This window comes from Mesoplodon bidens (assembly GCF_964165515.1).
Source record: "Mesoplodon bidens genome assembly, chromosome: 14".
Taxonomy (NCBI): Eukaryota; Metazoa; Chordata; class Mammalia; order Artiodactyla; family Ziphiidae; genus Mesoplodon; species Mesoplodon bidens.
The window spans coordinates 68,048,991-68,070,256 of record NC_138170.1 but is presented as its reverse complement, the minus strand read 5'-3'; the positions used below and the strand labels follow the sequence as shown (position 1 = coordinate 68,070,256).

At 50.1% G+C, this 21,266-nt stretch overlaps 1 protein-coding gene across 2 annotated transcripts in view; it reads left to right on the top strand.

Moving 5' to 3' along the window:
• The window catches only part of MAPRE3 (microtubule associated protein RP/EB family member 3), a 50,086-nt gene extending 29,410 nt beyond the window's left edge, over nt 1–20,676 (top strand). The window contains exons 2-7 of one of the 2 annotated variants that reach the window (XM_081254761.1): nt 15,672–15,799; nt 16,850–16,995; nt 17,590–17,746; nt 19,071–19,225; nt 19,352–19,504; nt 19,744–20,676. In XM_081254761.1, coding sequence (XP_081110887.1) covers nt 15,679–15,799; nt 16,850–16,995; nt 17,590–17,746; nt 19,071–19,225; nt 19,352–19,504; nt 19,744–19,812 — 801 coding nt within the window. In that variant the 5' untranslated portion in view covers nt 15,672–15,678 and the 3' untranslated portion in view covers nt 19,813–20,676. Of the gene's footprint in view, nt 1–15,671; nt 15,800–16,849; nt 16,996–17,589; nt 17,792–19,070; nt 19,226–19,351; nt 19,505–19,743 lie in introns of both variants that reach the window. The other variant, XM_081254760.1, reaches the window with a different exon arrangement.
• The last annotated feature ends 590 nt before the right edge of the window (nt 20,677–21,266 follow it).

Below are 21,266 nucleotides of genomic sequence, written 5' to 3'. Positions count from 1 at the left end.
AAAACCATAATTCAAAAAGAGTCATGGACCACAATGTTCATTGCAGCTCTATTTACGATAGCCAGGACATGGAAGCAACCTAAGTGTCCATCAACAGATGAATGGATAAAGAAGATGTGGCACATATATACAATGGAATATTACTCAGCCATAAAAAGAAACGAAATTGAGTTATTTGTAGTGAGGTGGATGGACCTCAAGTCTGTCATACAGAGTGAAGTAAGTCAGAAAGAGAAAAACAAATACCATATGCTAACACATATATATGGAATCTAAAAAAAAAGGTTCTGAAGAACCTAGGGGCAGGACAGGAATAAAGACGCAGATGCAGATGTAGAGAATGGACTTGAGGACACGTGGAGGGGGAAGGGTAAGCTGGGACAAAGTGAGAGAGTGGCATGGACATATATACACTACCAAATGTAAAATAGATAGCTAGTGGGAAGCAGCCACATAGCACAGGGAGATCAGCTCGGTGCTTTGTGATCACCTAGAGGGGTGGGATAGAGAGGATGGGAGCGAGACAGAAGAGAGAGGAGATATGGGGATATATGTATATGTATAGCTGATTGACTTTGTTATAAAGCAGAAACTAACATACCATTGTAAAGCAATTATACTCCAATAAAGATGTTTAAAAAAAAACTATTCAGAGGAAAAATAAAAATAGAAAAATAAGAAAAAGAAAACACCAGAATTGTGATTCCAGGAAGGAAACGATAAGGATTCTATTTAAGCGGTCCCTTCACGACCTTACCCTGACCTCCAGAGAGGTGGCACGCAGAGTGTGAGAAGCACTGTTCTAAGGAAACCGAGCTCTCTGGGAGCTGTCCTTTGAGGGCATGGTTTGAGGCTACTGTCAGTTACTACCACCGTGAGGGGAGAGAAGGGAAGAGAATGTTTATGTACACGTGAGATCTGGAAAAACCTTTGGTGTTACAAGAAAAGAAAGCAACCCTGATTCCCCATTAGTGGCCAAGCTTTTGGTTCTTAAATCAAGGCCCAGTTTTTCTCCTTGAATTATCCAACAGTCTCTTTTTCCTAGAGTGGAAACCAGTAGGCCAAAATGACCTCATTGAGAACAAGACATCTAAAAGTAGAGCAGCAGGATTCAAAGTATTACTACAATGACTAGAAATATGTGGGAGAGAAAGTAATAGGATTTCACTGGGGGTAAGCCTGCCTACTGAGAAACGTTGTGTATTTTCAGTGAGCTACCAACATTGTACAGCATGAAGGACCATCAGATTTAAAGGACACCCTAAAACCAAGTGGACGAAAGCCCCCACTAGCTTAGCCGCTAGGGCTAATTCCCTTAAGAGAGCTAAGTAGGCCTTGCCACAGTCAAGAGAGACTGCAGTAGACTTGATGTCTGATGAGTCCCATGAAATTGACTCATAACATCAACAGTTTATCCAGATCTCACACACACACACAGACATGTTTATGATAATTAGGTGGGCCCAGAGTGGGAGGTTGCTGAAGGGCTGATTTAACTCACAAAAGGCCTCTTCATGTTGAGATTACCAGGGAAGGGACTTATATACCAAGGACTTGATTAAGTTATAAATGTGATAATTTCAGAAAAGTTGGAAAGTTTTGAATGGCCTATAATCAGAAGTAAAGGACTTACCTCCTTGGGATAAATCATGCCTGGGTAATGAACTTTACTTTGACAAAATTGTAACTTCTCTTTAAAAACCTTATGTCCTTTGAGACTTCCCTGGTGGCCCAGTGGTTAAGACTCCGTGCTTCTACTGCAGGGGGCACAGGTTCGATCCCCGGTTACGGAACTAAGATCCCGCATGTCGGGCGGAGCGGCCACAAAAACAGAAACAAAAAAAACTTATGTCCTTTCTGAAAGAAAATAATAGCTAGAAACAGTCTAAGAGCTTCCCTCATCTTTGGATACAACAAAAGGTCATCCACATAAAGAATCACAGGGAAATTTAAGGTCCTTGAGGTTGTGGTTGAGGACTTGTGAAAAGTAGGAATAGCCTCAGATCTTTTGGGCATAACATTCCAGTTACATTGTTGATTTTCCCAGAAGGAGGCAAACACATGTTGACTATTTTGATCTAAAGGAACACTAAAGAAAGCAGAACATGAATCTATGACTGAAAAATATGCAACCTCAGGAGGCACTAGAGATAAAAGAGTACTTGGTTCTGGTCAGGGAATGACTATTCTATTTATGGCCTCAAGGTCCTGAGTAAATCTATATCCCCACACATTGGGTAGGGTTATTACAAGGGCTTGTTCAAGATATGATGTGTCCTTTCTCTATTATGCATTTGACTATTTATTTTAGTCTTTCTTTAGCTTCTGATTTAAGGAGGTTTTGTGCAAGTTTGGGTAGAAATTTAGACAGGTCATTCTGAACCTTAATGGATTCAGCCTCAATAATCCTGCAAACACTTGATGTTTGAAACTTTATTCCCTTCTCATTTTAAAGCTCCTCTCAATTTTGTTCAGGTTGAAGGCTGCCTGAACTGGCCACTATGATTCTAAAGTATGCTTGCTGAAATTATGCCACCTAGAAAGATAAATTCACAGAGTTGGGTTACAGTATAAATGCCTGTAAGAAGCAGGAGCCTGGTCTGCAGGGGCACAAACTTAGGTTTAAACTGAGACAAACCCATAATTTTTGGAATAGTCAGTCCAAAGCGTTGCTTGTGTGCCTGTGTTTTCTCAACCCCCTCCCCAATCTAATGCCTGGGTCTCCCACCTACAAAACCCAATTCGATTTGTAGTTCCAGAGGACAGAAAAGTATGGAGAGATCTCTGCCAGAGCCAGACTGTCATGGACAAAGCAAGAGAAGATTGAGGAAGGTTCTCACAGGGTTTTTTGTAATTGCCCAAAACTGGAAACAACCCAGATGTCCTTCAGTGGGTGAATGGATAAACCGTGGTATAGCCATACTTGTACCATTGTTTGGACTACTATTCAGCAATAAAAAAGAACTATGAATCCGTGCAACAACTTGGATGGAACTCGAAGGTATTATGCTAAGAAAAAAAAAGCCGATCTCAAAAGGTTGTATGATCCCATTTCTGTAACATTCTTAAAATTACAAAATTATAGTGATAGAAAACATATCTGTGGTTACCAGGGATTAGAGTAGGAGGAGGGCATGGCTATAAAGGGGTAGCATGAGGGAGTTTCTTTGAGGTTATAGAATAGTCTGTGCCCTAGCAGAGTGGTGATTACATTAACCTATACATGTGATAAAATTTCATAGACTGGACAACAACAACACGGAATAAGTGTGCGTGTAAAAATTGATGAAATCCAAATGAGGTCTGTAGCTTAGTTAATAACATACCCATGTCAATTTCCTGGCCTTAACAATTGTTATGTAAGATGTTATTGGGGAAGCTGGATGAAGATATGTGGGAATTCTTTGTCCTATTTTGCAATTGTGAGTCTAAAATTATTTCAAAATAAAAAGTTTACCAAAATTTGGAGGGGCACTGATTTCTGCAAGCAGCACTTGGGACTCTCTTCAGTTCTTACCGGAAAAGATAATATAAACTAAAGCCTCAAGAATTATAAATTTAATGCACTTTCTAAGCATTGTAATTTCATTTTCTATATTTTTGATTTGGAAATTACACTCAGCTACTATTTTAACTATAGTAGTGTTACAAATATTTTTGTATTGTTACAAATATATACATGGGGGAGAACATCCCTTGCTGAGTTTCCCCCAGGATGGAATAACTCCCAGCCGCCTTACAGAGCTCTTGGTTGTAGCTTCTGTCTACCTTTAACCACATCTCCTCCTGCCCCCAGCATGCATTCTGGGGTGAACTATTTGTAATCCTCTCCTTCCTCCCAGTCTGTTCCTCTATCCTTTTGACTCTTATTTGCTTGATGAGCTTTTCCTTCAAGACCCAACTCAAACTATGCTTCCTCTAGAAGCCTTCCCTGACCCAGGAAGCAGAGTTGCTCAGCTGCATGCCCTTCCTGCATCTGGGGTTGTAGTGTAATGTGTCGCCCTTTGGTTATTATGTTCACTTGTCTAACTCCCACCCTAGTCTGCGAACCCCTCAAGGGCCCAGACTGGGTCCCTTTCCTTTCCATAGGCCCCATGCCTGGCTCAGTGCCTGGAACACACACTCCATAAACGGTGAACAATGAGTAAGTGAATCTGAGGCTCTGGAAAGTCCTCAGTAACACATTTTGTTTATTCTACCCTTCCTTAATAATTTTCAACAAAACTAAAGACCAAAAGGGGATTTGACTAACCACAGTTAAACAGAACAGTATATTAATATTTAAAACATTTTCCAAACATTCAACTTAGTCAAGACTTTATTATATTAAAATTTTTTCCCATTCTTTCTTTTCGTTCATGACACCATGTTGTAAAAAGCTTTAGTAAGACCATGAGGTTGCACTCATGAGCCTCCTTAGACAGATACGATCTAGGATTTAAGGATAGGACATGAATTTTCCAGATTTTACTGAAAGAAGCAAAGTGTTCTCCGCCTCGCAAGCTATCACTCTCTAGTCCACCTGCAGTGCTGCGGCAGACCCAGTGGCCTTGGTGATGAACCCCTGATTTCCCTCCTCAGCATCCTCGGGCAAATGATCTGGGACTCTGTAGTTGTCTGCAGGTCTAGCTTCTGTCCTCACACTCCAACAAAACGACTCAGAGTTTCATCATTTCTTCTTGCACAATCTAATGACCGTTTCTCTATCCAAGTTCTGGTAACTTCATTAAACAGGGCAGGTAACCTCCTCCTTGAAATTGGTCCCTCCCTTGGCTCCTGGGACACCACGTACCTCTCCCATGTCCTCTCTTGATTGCATCCTCTAACATTCCTCTAAGATTTAATCATTGGTCTCATGCTCATTTTTCAAATAAAAGTAATAATAAACATGTTTCCCAAGTCCCAAATTTTCCATTTTCTCTTCACTGCTTTCTGATGTCCTGTCATCTTTAAAGGCCTAAATTAGGTGCCACCTACCCCCAGAAACCATCTAACTACTGAGGCCCCACTCACCCTTTACACTCTCCTGGAGCACTTAAAAGCCAAATACACTTGCACAAGTTAGTACTTCATATATTCTCTTGGAACTATAAAACAAGGAAATCTCTTATTTTATGAATTACTCTTATTTCTTCAACCAAACAAAGGCTCCTTAAGGAGAAGACCCATGACTTAAAATCATCCCACGTCCTCATGGTGCCTTGTGGGGTGCTTAGCACATTATGGCAGTGGTCAGTAAACACTTGCTGAGTGACATTAGAGCAATGTTTCAGTAGCTTGGAAAGAGAAATATGAAGAAGAAAACCTGGACTTCCCTGGTGGCGCAATGGTTGAGAGTCCGCCTGCCAATGCAGGGGACATGTTCGAGCCCTGGTCTGGGAAGATTCCCACATGCCTCAGAGAAACTAAGCGCATGAACCACAACTACTGAGCCTGCGCTCTAGAGCCCGCAAGCCACAACTACTGAGCCCGCGAGCCACAACTACTGAAGCCCATGTGCCTAGAGCCCATGCTCTGCAGCAAGAGAAGCGGCTGCAATGAGAAGCCTGCGCACCGCAAAGAAGAGTAGCCCCTGCTCACGGCAACTAGAGAAAGCAATGAAGACCCAATGCAGCCAAAAATAAGTAAATAAATAAAAATGAAAAAGACTAAAAATTAGAAAGAGCACTATGGTCTTTGGCACACGGTGACTGTCAGAAGAAACAGCTCCTGATTGGATTGTGGCAGGTCATCCTCCAGGTCAGCTGGAAACCCCATTCAAGGATCAGACTGAGGTCGTGGCTTTGGGACCAGCCTGCTCTGTAGGGTCTTGACTCCTGCTACCAGGTCTGGGCTCAAGGGAAAGAAAAGTTGAGGAGGTCTAGTCTGGTGATTTGCTAAACCATTTCCTATGCTAGGACCATAAGGCTCATGGTGCAGTCACTGGTAACAGGAAAGGCAGTTATAGCTCTCATCAGGAGAGGTGCAGCTGCTGGCCATTCTGCAGCCTGAGGCTTCCAACATGGTCCTCAAGACCAAATCTCCACATCCTGTGGCCGGGAAGAGCTTCTCGAGACCATCCAGCTCCTTCCCAGATACCTAGGACTGTACTTAGAGCTAGGCATTATATTCCTTATTAAATCATAAATAAGGCTGCATAACTCTGAAAGCTCACATTCTAATATTTAATAACCTTGTCACTGGCCTAAGTCTAATTTTGGCTTTTTGTTTTTTTTTTGTTTTTTGTTTTTTTTTTTTTTTTAATATGTTGTCTTTTGCCTTTTTTTTTTTTTTTTTTTTTAATTTATTTATTTATGTCTGTGTTGGGTCTTCGTTTCTGTGCGAGGGCTTTCTCTAGTTGTGGCAAGCGGGGGCCACTCTTCATCGCGGTGCGCAGGCCTCTCACTATCGCGGCCTCTGTTGTTGCGGAGCACAGGCTCCAGACGCGCAGGCTTAGTAATTGTGGCTCACGGGCCCAGTTGCTCCGTGGCATGTGGGATCCTCCCAGACCAGGGCTCGAACCCGTGTCCCCTGCATTGGCAGGCAGACTCTCAACCACTGCGCCACCAGGGAAGCCCCTGGCTTTTTGTTTTTAAGCCTTCAGTGGAACTCTGCCTTCCACAAATATGTCTTGAAAATAATTCAGGGACCCTCAGTCTTCTCTAATTCTTTGGTTCCTAGAAGAACTCCCTGCAGTTCCCACGTCTCTACCCTCTGCGCCCAACGGCTATGAGGGAAACACCAAGTCTTTTGGTCCTGCAGGGGGCGTTGGGCATGCCTCAAGCAGGCTCCTTTAAGAAGACCAGATCTCCAGTCAGACAACTTGGCTTTAAATCCTGGCTCTAACATTTCCTAGCTGCTTGACTTTGGGCCTCAGTCTCCTCATCTATAAAAAGGGGACAAAACAGTCCGCATTTCATAGAGCTGTTACGAGGACTAAGTGAGTCGTGTATACAAAGCGCTGAGCAGAGGCCGGCACACAGCAAGTATTCGGTCAGCCTTATCAGCAATACTGAGGCAGACACTGAGAATCCAAGGGCACCTGTTTGAGGAGCAGGCGCCCAACACACGTCCAGCTTCAGGCCTCCGAGACCGTAGAACACCAGTCTAAGAGGGAGACAGACTACAGAACTGTGCTTTTTCTGCCCTTCTGCCTGGGGACTGCCATCTGGGCTTCCTGAAGCTGGGCCTCTAACCACGATCCTTCCCCAACTCCAGATTTCCCATATATTCTGCTTTGTAGATGCATCCTACCGGCCAGGAAAACTGGAACAGATGCTGTGGCATCAGAGGAGAGAAAACTCTGAGGAGCTTGCCAAAACGTTTCCCACTCCTGACGTGGGGCTATGCCCGTTGTCACTGGGCTACCCCTTCCTGCCCGGGCCCAGGGGGGCTGAAGTCACCTGTTGGGAAAATCTGCAAAATTGTTACTCCTTGCCCCGCTGGGTCACACATCCAGATTATTCTCGGGTTGCACGGAGGCAATACGTGCAGGCAGGGATGAACGGTCCTGAGGGACTGGAAGAGCCCTGCCGGCGGGTCACAAAGCCCTGGCAGACCCAGCCAATAACCTTCTTCTCATGGCTGACCAAAGACATGACTCACGGGGAGGCTCAGACTCCCAAAGCTGAATTTAAAAAGTGGAGGTGGGGCAGGTGGAGTAGTTCCGCGGCTGGTGGGGAACCAGCGCACGCGTCTCCAGCAGATATAGGACAGGGATCTGGACGGTGTAGGTTCAGGTAGGGACTGGAGCTTCTCCAGGATTCTGTTCTCACAACACTTATAGGTCATGTAGCTCTCCCCTAAGATCCTGAGCCCTGCTGAGGTCCCAGCCACTGGGGTCCTGAACGTGTCCTGCTGAACACGATCTAACCTCTGAAGAGGCAGATCTGGATAATGCCGCCGTGCCCCTTGTAGCTGCTGTCCCGGGGAAGGAATCCTTTGGGGAGTCCTGGCCAGATTGCTCTATCTGCTCATTACTCAAAGGGTTCATGGAAATCCAGGAGGGGAGTAAACAGAGCTCCTCACTTGCTAAAATTAATCCATTTTTAGTAGGATCCGTGTCGGTGGGCAGGTAGAAGGTTAAACCTTTCTTTCCAAAGGTTCTCTACTGGACATCTTTAAGTTCCACAAACACCTACTTTTTAAGTCAACAAACTTGGGAGCTGCCATCAAAACAAGGCTACCAGCAGCAGGCTCCTGGAGCTTGGCAGTGTGGGGAAGTGAGGCTTAATGGTAGAAGATGTGGCTTGGCCATGTGCTCAGCCACGAACTGCCTGTGAGACTTTGAGCAAGTAGTTTGAAGTATCCAAGCCTCTGTTCTCAAGCCTGAAGAATCAGAATGATTCTCTTGAGCATGGAACTGCTGTGGGGTTAATGAGGGACCCCGTCTGTGGGAACCAGAAGTTAATCCTCTCTCCACTTTGGGGGCTGAACAACCTTCATGACAGGCAGAGGATGACTGATGTGTCTGACTCATGTTCTTCTTCCCAGCACCCTGGAAAGCTCCCCACAGAGTTCCGATCAGGGTTCTGAGCAGGGGCAGGTGTGGCTTTTGGTTGTGGCCCTCCGGCAGCTATGCTGGAGCTCTGGTGCCCATTTCTTTCCTTAATTAGTACTGACTCAGGGCCCCAGACGCAATAAAATATTGCTGAATGAACGAATGGGAGAGGCTGAACTGCAGTGTGGGGTTTCAGGTGGCAGGTGGGCTCAGAAAGTGTGGTTTTCTGGCCACATTCCCTATCTGTTGACCCCAAAGAGCAGTAGACTAGAAGGCTGGCTGCACCTGCTGGCCACACACAACCAGATGCAGCACATGGATGCAGCATGAAGCCCCTGGATGCTCGGCAAGAGATTGAAAAACACCTCTTCCTCTGATGCAAGGAAAAGAGAAACTATATAACATGGCGATATAGCTGCCGGACTCCTCAGAGCAAGGCTTTGGGGCGGATCTGAGAACAGAACTTGGTACCTGCTGGGAGGATGCCCCAGTCGGACTGGCTCTCAGTCCAGCTCTGTACACACCCCCGGGGAGGGGATTGCTGGCCCATCTGCGGCCTGAACATAAAGAGAGGGGGGGGGCTGCAACGGCTGCTGGGACATGTGGGGAAAAGAACGTTTGTGTCTGCGGCACTAGTGGGCCTGGTGTCTCCTTACTGATCCTTCGTGCTTCAAAAGCAGTTCTGGTCTTGGGGGACACATTCAAGCCATGTCACTTTATCTTCCTTTCAAATGATGTTCCTTCAGACCGTGTGGCTGACAGCTGTCATCTGGCCAAGTGGCATGTGTTCCCCTCCTCTGAAACTGGAGTCTATGAATCATTCAGACAACTTTCCCTCAACCCCAGGCCCAGCCCTTCTCTGCTCTCAGAGCCCCTCCCCCACCACAGCCAATCCACCAGTTTTATTTCCATGCCTTTTTGACAGACTGCTCATTTAATACTCTAACCTTTCCACCAGCAAGTCTGCCTAACAATGTCCAGAACAAACCTGACAAGGTTCAACATTTAAGTCTCTGTCCTCTCTTGTGCAGACTCTCATTCTGCATGTCCCCGAGACTCGACTCTACCTGCCCCGCTGCAGGCGATGGTGTTCCCCCTCAGTGGTGACGTGCATGGGAGGAGTACGTTCAGGCCTGCCCACCTTCCAATAGCTTCTCTCCTGGTCTGCCAGGGTGGTTGAAGTTCCCGCCATGAATGCTACTCCTGTGGATTATAACATTTGTCTCCAAAAAGCCTTAGTTATCATCTCAGTTTCGAATATGAGGAGATGAAGGCTCTGGGTGCAGTGACTTGCTCAGACTCAAGATCAACCACTGGCAAGGCCAGAGCATGAACCCAGGCCATCTGCACCCAAACCCTGTGTTCCTCCCGCACCATGGCACCGGGGAAGGAAGAGCGACTTGATTTTGCACAGCTCTAGTGCAGGATGTCTTGCTCTGATTTAGGCCACTGAGCATTAAGAGAAAGGAAAGGAAATGTCACAGGGACGGGGTTGGAAGACCCTGCTATCGTAGCCCTTGGAACAGAGCCTGCGTCCTCTGGGTGGTTGCCTACCATTCTCTCAGGGGAGGTGAAGCAGCCCTTGGTTACAGGTGTAGTCAACTTTAAGAGTTGTCTCAGACATTGTCTCTGCTGGATTTGGAGGCAACTGGTCCACTTAGGGCTAGATGCTTGGGCAAATGCTTTATATGCCTCCTCCACCCGCAGAAGCTGCCCTGATTTGAGTCGAGGCCTGAGTCAACCCCCAATACAGTAAGTCATCAGAAGTTGAACCCGTTGATGAGTTTAACTTATGGCTTTGGGGAAGCAGGAGGTTGGTTTCGTTGAGTCCAGGATCTTAGAGTAGGCCTAATGCCCTAGGCCACTCCAGCTGGCTCAGTTCTCAGAGGACACCTGCGTCAGGAACAAGGACTCCACTCAAGCCCGTGCCCTGACACCAGCAGGTTATGAGCAAACCAGGCTTCCTCTTTGAGGGACAAGGTCAAAGTTAGGGGCTCTCCCTTTTCTAAACTGAGCTAGGGAGAGAGGGATTTGGGGATGGGAGAAACTTTTAAAGGAGTCTTTGCCCAGGACCTGGGTGCCACCTGCTGGCCGTAATTTAGTTGTATTTATAGGGCCAAATCTGGGAGAGGAAAATTAAAAGGGCATCCTGCCCTCCCTATCATGATGAGGAATAAGGAAACTAGGAGGCTGGTTTCCTCGTGACCGCCCCCCCCCCAGCAAGTGTGACTGAGAATCCTTGCAGAGACCCCCAAGTGTCTTGGATGAGTCCTCTTGAGCCAAAATGGACCTCAGCTGGGCCAGAGGGTAGCATCACCTGAAAGAACCAGAACCAGTCGCAAGTGGAGACAAAGCTCAGCTCCACATTATCAACTGCCCACTCACACCCACTTATGTGGGTAAAAAGCATAATTGGTGGTTCGGCCCTGAGAGGAGCCATTTTTTTCCAGCCTTCTCCTTACAGGCACTGTTGGCTCTTTGGGGGCCCTAGATTCAGACTAATCAGAGGTGTGGAAAATGCCCTTCCATCATCAGGCATGGAGAGAGCTGGGAATTTCTGGCCAAGCTGAGAAGATTTGGGCATTTTTCTAGTGCGTGCGTAGCTTTTGGTGACTCTTAGGGCCCTGATAGCAAGGTCTTTAGTTGTGTTCTGGGAGGGAGACTGGAGATTCTTCATACTTACCAAGGAGGAAAATAGCCAACGCTGTACCCCAGGGAGGTCGCAAAACACCCCAATATCCCAGCCTGTGCCACTGCAGTGCAGGCCAGGCAATCCCAGCCAAGCACATGCATCAGATGAGGACTTTGGTTCTAATACCTTGTTGTGCACCAGGAGGATTTTTAAATTATATAGATATAAAATAAAATAACTATAAAATATATAGTTATACACACACATATATATAGATATAACACTAAATATATTATACAGTCAGCCCTCCATATTCGTGGGTTCCATTCATGGGTCATGAATTCAACCAACCATAGGTGGAAAATATTTGAAAAAAAAATTCCAGAAAGTTCCAGAAAGTAAAACTTGAATTTGCCATGAACCAGCAACTATTTACATAGTGTTTACATTGTATTAGGTATTATAAATACTCTAGAGATGACTTAAAGTATACAGGAGAATGTGCATAGGTTATTTGCAAGTACCATGCCATTTTACATAAGGGACTTGAGCATCCACAGATTTTGGTATCCACGGTGGTCCTGGAACAAATCTCCCATGGACACTGAGAGCCAACTATATGATACATTATATCTAAATAGATTGGTATATATCATATGTAGTGTATCACATATAGTTATACATACTATATATGAATATGTACTACGTTATATATAAATATATATTAATGTATATTTATATAGTATATTATATATAATTGCATGTATACTATGTAATAATATACATGACGTGGTTATATATAATATTTAGAGAGGCTAGGGAACCGCAGGAAGGCTGCCCTCAGGTTGGAGGACCCTTGAAGCTCAAACGATTTCAGTCAAAAACTGGAGGACTAGTTTAGACTAGGACCAGTGCCTCTGCTTTTCTTCAATAATCAGCACTTGAAACTCATACACAGTAAACAGGAAAAAAATCCCTAAAGTGGCTCAGGAATTCCCAGGGCCAACCTAAGACCACCCTGTACCTCCCAGAACCACCCCTGACCAGCCCAGACTCTGTACCCCAGGAGCACAGAGACAGAGCAGACCCCAGGACCTCGTGGAGAAATGAGTCCCCAAGCCTGTGGTAGGCCAGTGTCCAGAATGGCTTGTCCCCTCTGCACTCAGATCCCACAGGCCTCTGCAGACCCCCGAAGGCCTGGCAGGTTCTGACCATTCTTAGTGGGGCCGTTCAAATCCACTCTCCAGCTGTACATGCTCTCTCCTTCCTGACTTTCTGTAGCACCTACCGTTTTCACCACACTTTGGGACATTTGGTTATACTGTTCTCCTGTGTGTTGGTCTCCCCAGTGAGACTATAAACTCCTTGATGACATGGGCAAATCTTTCTGTTTCTCAGAGTCCCTAACTAAATACTCATCAAAATAACAATGCACTTGCCTTGACCCTACCCATCTGCCTCTCTAATCAAGTCTGGTGTCCGCACGCTCCTGCCACGCCTGCTGAGGTTACTTTAGGTGAGTTCCCTGGAAATTAAGAAGCACTCTCCTAACTCTAGTCCCTGTGATTGTCATTCACTGAGAATTGATCTAGAACCCCAAAGTGAATGAAACAGCCTGGCCATTGAGTTTACAGTCAGGTGGAAGAGACAGACACACAAGTGATTTCGAGAGAATGTGATCAACGCCATGATTGAGTAAGCTCAGGGTGACAGAGGGACACAGATGAAGGCCATGTCTCCCTGCACAGGGGCTCAGAGAACGTGCCTTGGACAAGATGGAGCCCAAGCTGAGTCCAGAAGGTTGAGTGGGGGAGGGAGGGTCCCAACCAGAAGGTGATAAAAGATGGTTCAGAAAGAGGAGAAAAGGTGAGGAGGTGTCACTCAGTCATTCAACAAATTTGCTGAATACCTTGCCTGTGACAGGCCTGGAAACACCACTACTGGCTTTGAGATGCTTACTGATGAGGGAGGCAGGCATTTCAGCAAGTCCAGTGATTAGTGCAAGGGTCAGGTTACAGGGCGGTGGCTCAAAACCACTGTGTAAGAGGGGACTCAAGTGCAGTCAAAATTACCCTCAGAAATCTCTAGAATTGTCAACTTGTGAGTCCTTAGAAGCTCCCAAGATGATAATTTTTGTTGCTCTTGGCCTTTTGGCTCTGTCTGGCTTCCCTTTCCCTGGGCAGTGAAGGACAAGGTCTATTTTTAAAAGGAGGAAGGACTAAGAATAAACAAGAGGGTTTCTTGATTTTCCTTCAAAAAATTTATTGAAGTTAAATGTGCATCTAGCGAGGTTCCATTATATATACTTGGGGTGGGGCCATGGGGGAGCACAGCCTAGCAGATACCAACTGAGCCTCTTCTCTAAAGCAGCTTCTCTAATTTAACTGTGCCTGTGGACCCTCTTGGTCAAGTGCAGTTTCTGACTCAGTAGATCTGGGGCAAGGCTCAAGAATTAGAATTTCTAAGTTGAAATTTCTAACAAGCTGATGCCCATAGAGCACCAAAGCTGCTCCAGGGACCACAGTTTGAGAACCTCTAGAGCAGAGAATGAGTGGACTTTGGGGGTGGCGGCTGCATTTCCAGGCAGAGGGTAAGTAGAGAGCTGCCCATGGCTCCCAGTTGGGGGATCAAAGTAGAAGACAGGGCTGGAGAGGGAGGGCTCATTGAAGAGCTACATAAGTGATGGGGAGGGGGTCACATTATAAGAGCAGATGCCCACAGGGGACCGGGAAGTGGGCTGGGTGTATTCTTCCTTCAGGGAGACAATTTGCTTATTAAACCTAAATATTCTTCACTCCAGAAATATGTACTCTCACAATTCGTGAAATATGCAGTCCTATTTCTCCATTTGTGATAAAGACCTAGTTACAAGAAATATTTCCCTCTCTTTTAACAGTGCAAGTCAGTAATAACAACTGACACTTGACCTCTGCGTGGGGATGGGGGGAGGATAAGGAGGCGCTTACACCCACTGGCTGGGGCGGGAGTGGGGGAGAAGTGGGGGATGGGTGGCGTGGCCAGGGCCGCTTTCACATAGATTCTGACCGCAGCAGTGTCAGGGATGGACTAGGGGGAGGGAGTGCCTGAGGGCTGGGAGGCCGCCTAGGAGGCTTCTGCTAGCCTTGGCTGGAGAGAATGGATGCAGAAACCCCAAGGCAGCAGGAGGCCGAGGCAAAGAGCAGGGCACACTGGGAAGGCAGAGTAGCCGGGCTCACTGAATGATGGGCTCTGAGGATGAGGGGGAGTAGGCTGTCTGGGACGAGCCCACAGGTTTCCAGCGTGGGTGACTGGGTGCCTGGTGGTGACAATCACTGGGATAACGAATACGAGAATAGAAGCCTGTATTGAGGGAAGTTTCTGGATAAGCGGAATTTAGGTGCCTGTGGATTGGCCAGCAGGCCACAGGGATTATAGGGTATGAAGTCAGAGCAGATGCGAAGATTAGTCAGCTTTCTAGAACCCAAATCTGGTCAAGTACTGTCTGCTTAAAATCCTCTGATGGCTTCCCTTGTTTAAACAGAGAGTCCAGGCTCCTCCTTATGGTAACCAAAGCCCGTGGCTACCAGCCCCTTCCAGTCTCGTGCGCCATACCCCAACACACACACCGGCTCCCCAGGCCTGCTGAACGGCTCAGAGTCCTGGAATAAGCCATACCTCTGTTCTTTTTTTTGTTTTGTTTTGTTTTTTGTTTTGTTTTTGCGGTACGCGGGCCTCTCACTGTTGTGGCCTCTCCCGTTGCGGAGCACAGGCTCCGGACGCGCAGGCTCAGCGGCCATGGCTCACGGGCCAGTCGCTCCACGGCATGTGGGATCCTCCCGGACCGGGGCACGAACCCGTGTCCCCTGCATCGGCAGGCAGACTGTCAACCACTGCGCCACCAGGGAAGCCCCATACCTCTGTTCTTGATAGTCCTGGGGCCTCCACTGCCTTTCTACCCCGTCCCCTGTATGTTCAGAAAATTCCTACCCCTTTCAGGCTGCTGTGACGTCTTCGCTGACCCTGTCAAGCAGAAGAGATGCCTCCCTTCTTTGTCCCTGAACTTTGCCTGTGCTGCTTTTCCTGCCCTGTCACTCCCTGCTGTGGGGATTTGCCTGTCTGTAAACTCCTTGGAGGTAGAGACCACATCTGACTTCACCACTTCTTAGTGCAGGTCTAGCATAGAGCAGACACTCACCAGATGTTTCAAGAGTGAATGAGGGGCTTCCCTGGTGGCGCAGTGGTTGAGAGTCCGCCTGCCGATGCAGGGGACGCGGGTTCGTGCCCCGGTCCGGGAAGATCCCACATGCCGCGGAGCGGCTGGGCCCGTGAGCCATGGCCGCTGAGCCTGCACGTCCAGAACCTGTGCTCCGCAACGGGAGAGGCCACAACAGTGAGAGGCCCGCGCACCGCAAAAAAAAAAAAAAAAAGAGTGAATGAGTACCCCTTCTCCAAGAGGTAAACTGCTGGTCTGGAGGAAGATGCTTCTCGTTTCCCCAGAGACCCTCCAGCTCCCTCTCCTTCGGGCTCAAGAACAGCACAAGGCCCCCAGGGTCTTACCTTGCCTTTCTTCTTTCTTTACAGCTGGGGTATGGCCGTCAATGTGTACTCCACGTCTGTGACCAGTGAGAATCTGAGTCGCCATGATATGCTCGCGTGGGTCAACGACTCCCTGCACCTCAACTATACCAAGATAGAGCAGCTCTGCTCAGGTGGGAGGCTGGGAATCGGGGGGAAGTGGGCCCTGCTGGGGGGGCAAAGGGGGGTAGGCAGGAGGCAGAACAGCCACAGTGGACAACGGAGCTTATAACTGGGATTAAGGAGGAGTGCTGCAGAGCCCTCAACTAGCCAAAGTGTTTGGAGTTGGAGTAAGGAAATAGGGGTCTACGTGGGATGGAAAGAGTAAAAAGCAAAGAGCAGGGGCTTCCCTGGTGGCCCAGTGGTTAAGAATCCACCTGCCAATGCAGGGGGACACGGGTTGGAGCCCTGGTCCGGGAAGATCCCACATGCCGCGGAGCAACTAAGCCCATGTGCCACAACTACTGCGCCTGCGCACTAGAGCCTGCGAGCCTCAACTACGGAGCCCGCGTACCACAGCTACTAAACCTGTGCACCTAGAGCCCGTGCTCCGCAACAGGAGAAGCCACTGCAATGAGAAGCCCGTGCACCGTAACGAAGAGTAGCCCCTGCTCGCCGCAACTGGAGAAAGCCCACGCGTACCAACAAAGACCCAATGCAGCCAAAAATAAATAAATTTATTTTTTTAAAAACCCCACAGCTTCCTAAGGAGAGGTTAGGTTACTCTGTTAAAAAAAAAAAAAAAAAAAAAGCGAGCAGGAGAGGCACAGTAAAGGGCTGCAGAAGGGGAGCAGCAGTGGGGACAGGCAGTGAAGCCAGAGGTCACGTGCACCAGGTCCAGCCTAGCCACTCCGAGGGTGGGGGTGCGGTCCAAATCTCAGCTCTTCTTGTAGTGCAACCCTGGACAAGTCACCACACCTCTCTAGGTCTCAGTTTTCCCATCCATGAATGGAGATGACATCAGCTATCTAACCAGGGTTACTGTTAGGATTAAAGCCCATACATGCAGTGTTTGATATGGTGCTGGTACATAATTACATCACTGTATGGTAATTGCTCTCACTCTTGGGAAGTCTGGCCCCGGCTCTGGGAACAAAGAGAGAGAAGAGGAGACGGGGAGGTTTGGGGGAGTAGCCCCAGTTGGCCTGGGGAAGTGAAAACGAGCATCTTGTGTTTCTCCACAGGGGCAGCTTACTGCCAGTTCATGGACATGCTCTTCCCTGGCTGTGTGCACTTGAGGAAGGTGAAGTTCCAGGCCAAGCTAGAGCACGAATATATTCACAACTTCAAGGTGCTGCAAGCAGCATTCAAGAAGATGGGTGTTGATAAAGTAGGTGCCTGTGCTCTGAGGGGCCCCGAGGAGCTGTGTGACCCTGGGAAAGAAGATGGCCCGCCAGCCAGGGCAGCAGGGGCTGTTGGGGTCAATCCAGTTCTCACGCCTCTCTCCACCCCAACTCTCCAGGGGGAATGTTCCCCCAGCTCCAGGCTCAGTGGAAAACCCCACAACTTTTGACATCCCATCCTGATGACATTCCTGTCCCTTTCTCCTCTCTGGACCCTACACCCCAGCACTTGAGCCTCAGTATATTGGTCCTATTAAGTTCCTCCTCTGTAGGGCCCAAGAAGAGTCTTTTGGCTCACTCTACGGCCTCAGCGGCCCAGGACCCTGGTTCCAGCAGCCCTCACCCCACATGCAGGCCCAGCACCAAGGGATGTCTCCCCACACACTTCCTCCTGTGCCTGGAGGAAAGGGCCTGCAGCCTACCCATCTGCTCTGGTGGCACGGGAGGGGGGCCAGGTGGAGAAGGTGGAGGATGCTGCAGCCCAGGGGCTGGCTTTCCTGAGAGCAGTGGCCCTCTCACGGAGAAAGGCAGCCCTGTAGCAGCAGGAAGTTAAAGTTCTCTGCTTATGTGGTCTATTTCAGATCATTCCTGTAGAGAAATTAGTGAAAGGAAAATTCCAAGATAATTTTGAGTTTATTCAGTGGTTTAAGAAATTCTTTGACGCAAACTATGATGGAAAGGATTACAACCCTCTGCTGGCGCGGCAGGGCCAGGACGTAGCACCACCTCCTAACCCAGGTGATCAGATCTTCAACAAATCCAAGAAACTCATTGGCACAGCAGGTAATGTGCCCGAGCTGGGGGAGGGAGTGTGGGGGGCCGGGCCGGAAGGGCTCTACAGCCAGGAGCGGCCCCTGGGCCACCGGCCCGGCCCTGCCAGCCTAGAGGAGACTGTTATCACGGAGTTCAGATGACGCCGCCTGCTGCCTGCTTAGACCAAGGGGAGTCACAGTAGGAGGAGAGGGCTCCAGAGACTGCTACAAAAGGAGAGCCACCGGCACCCGCCAAGGTGGCCGCTGGTGATGGGAGGCCCCGGGGCACTTCCCTCTGTAGCCCGAGCTAACTCCTCTGCCTCGAGATGATGGGGCAGCCCCTGGCTTGGTTCCTCTGTCCAGGTCCACCCAGGCCAAGGGCCTGGGCCGGCACTACAGACACTTCTTGCCCTCTGCCCACTTGATTCCCCAGGGATGGAAGTTGGCCAAGCTTGACCCTATCTTCCCCCATTTCCAAAACCCCACAGCCCTAAGTCCTCAAGAGATGCGTCTCTAGAAACGAGGCTTTGTCTGGGTTCCAGAGGAGAAGGGGAAAAAGCAACAGGGCCTTTGGGGGATGGGCAGGTTGGTGAGAGGAGAGGAGCAGCCCCGCAGGCGTCTGAACCCGTCATAGCAGAGCGGCTCCTCTGTGTGTGCTGCTGCCCGCCTGGGGCCGCCCCCACGCCCCTGCTTGCTTTGCATCAGCAGCTCTGTCCTGGGAGCCGCCATAGCTGGAAAATAAGTGGCCACAGCATGCCGGGTGTGCAGGGGAGGAGTGGGGTCCCTGAATCAGGCCCAGCAGAGGGCCCAGAGACCATCCTGAGGCAGGGGGCCCAGAGGGGCAGGCTTCTGTGGTCTCCTCCAGAAGGCACCCCCGGGGAGGATGGCTGTGGGCTGGGGTATCTGTTAGCAAAGACCCAGCGAGACCCTGTGCCAGCTGCTTTTCCCCAGGCCCCGGCTGTCAGTACAAGAGGGCCCTCAACCCTCCAGCCCCACTCCCCAAATTCGCCATCCCAGTTCCCTCCTCTCCCCCTCAGGCCAGCTCTCCTCCCTGCCTACCCTTCCACTTTCTTTCGTTCCCTGTAGCCCCTGCTCTCCCAGGCTTGCCAGAGGGCTGCCCCGCTGCTGTGGTGTCACGTGTGGCCGTGGCTTGAGGCTTAGATGTAGATGCCCATCCTGAGAGGGAGAGGAGGGGAGGGCGAGAGTGCCTGCCTTTCGCATGGGCCTGCCCCGCAGTCACACCAGGCTGTCTCGTGCCACGTGAGCTGTGGGCTCACGCAGCCCCGATCTGACTTTTCTTCTCTGGGCAGTTCCACAGAGGACGTCCCCCACAGGCCCCAAAAATATGCAGACCTCCGGCCGGCTGAGCAACGTGGCTCCACCCTGCATCCTCCGGAAGAATCCTCCATCAGCCCGAAATGGTGGCCATGAGACCGATGCCCAGATTCTTGAACTCAACCAGCAGGTGAGTGGCGTGGACACTGGCAGCTGAGAAAGCCCCGCCACAAAAGCCAGGCCCCCGGGGCGTCAGGGCGGGAAGGGAGTCCGAGGCAGGGGTCTCTGGCTTGAACACCACCTTCTCCCCGAGCAGCTCTTGGATTTGAAGCTGACAGTGGATGGGCTGGAGAAGGAGCGCGACTTCTACTTCAGCAAACTTCGAGACATTGAGCTCATCTGCCAGGAACACGAAAGTGAGAACAGCCCTGTCATCTCGGGCATCATCGGCATTCTCTACGCCACCGAGGTGAGTCCTCCCAGTGGCGGCTGAGCCTCCCGCATTCCTGCCGGGCCCTCAGACCAGAAGGGGCCTTGGAGAACGTGGTGATGAGGGCAGCCAGCTGAAGTCACCAGCCCCAGGTCTCACAGGGTGTGAGCAGGGGAAGTAGGGCAAGAACCCGGGCCCTGGCTCCCAAGCTACCCTCAGGAGTCCGCACCCTCGGCCTGCCTGCCTGGCTCATCACCTCTCTCCCTTCCACCCTCCAGGAAGGATTTGCACCCCCGGAGGACGATGAGATCGAGGAACACCAACAGGAAGACCAGGACGAGTACTGAGGGCGGCTCCAGCCCTGGCTGACTGCACGGCTGCCGTGCCCCTCACCCCGCTCCCATGCCCACATTATAATCCTTCCCTGACAGCCAGCTGGCCGGGTGCTTTGTGTCAGTGCCGTGGCCCTGGGGAGCCTGGCGAGCAGGGCTTGGGGGGTGGGGGGCAGGCGAGCAGGCAGAGGCCCCTCCTCCTGTGGCAGAGGCCCAGTCGGGCGGGATCCCTGCCCACTCCCCACCCCTATTTATTTCCGTGGTCTCTGTGCTGTGTCGGCCAACACTTCCCAGGGGGCTGCTGCCGCCCACCCCAGCCAGCCGCCTGCTCCCCTGACAGCCAGCAGCTGTATATTTGACAAAGTCATTGGTATATTTTTACTTACTGGATTTTCCTTGCACTTTACCTGTTCTTTTCCCAGGGCTTACAGCACGGGCTCCGGGGCAGCGTGTCTGGCTTGGCCTCCCTTCCCCGTTGCCAGGGCTGTGGCAGGACTCACCGATTCTTATTTATTTTGTCTTTTGACTTCCCAGTAGTTGAGGGAAAGGCTGATGTCAGGAGAGGGATAGGGTGACTGAGGAGGGGGTGCCTTAGGCCCCGGTGGTCAGGGAGAGTGAGGGGAGCACGTGAGGGATGAAAATGACCTCCTGGCACCAGGCTCGCCCACCCTCGGCCCCCTGCCCCCAGCACTGAAGCCCGGCACTGCCCCGAGGCCCCCAGCCACTCCCCCTGCAGCTTGGTTCATACCACACATTCTCTGCCTGGACCCTCCTGTACGTCTGCCTCCCCTCTGCCCGCCTCCCCAACCCCTGCCCCTCGGGCCACACAGCCTGCATATGTGTTCACTTTTATTTAAATAAACTTGTGTGGTACAAGTCCATACCGTGTCTCCCTCAGCTGAGCCACAGCCTGGCTGTCAGAGCTCTTCTCCTGAGCGACCCCGTCTCCAGAGGCGATGGCCATGGAGCACAGCACCCCTGCCGTCCTCCCTCGGGCCCAGAAACCACCCCTGGCTTAGCCTCAAGAGCCCAGCTCTGACCTAGCCCCCATCTCCCAACGCTGTTGCCCGGGCTTTAAGGGCTTGCCATTCCCTGAAGAGGAACAAAGTTCAGGGCCATGGCTGTGATGATGGGCAGCCCAGTAAAGCAGCTGTGGGGTAACGGGGGGGCCTGGCTGAGAGGTGCTTTGTTTCAGTCCCCTTTGGGCCAGTATGACTGCATATTGTCCCCCACCCTTGTCAAAGCTCATACGCCCCACAACAGTGATCCAGCTGCGGACAAGGGCTCATGTGACAGAGCTGAGTGGGCTACAAAGAGCAACAGCTCTAAGAACTGAAGCCCAGAAGGAAAGCAGTGTCCAAGGGGTTCCTCCCACAGAACAGGCTCTAAGGGGAGCCGGGAGCCGGGAACTCTGTCAAATCCTCCACACAGCCCTGCAGTGCTGGTGTGTGCGGGCCAAGGGCCATGAT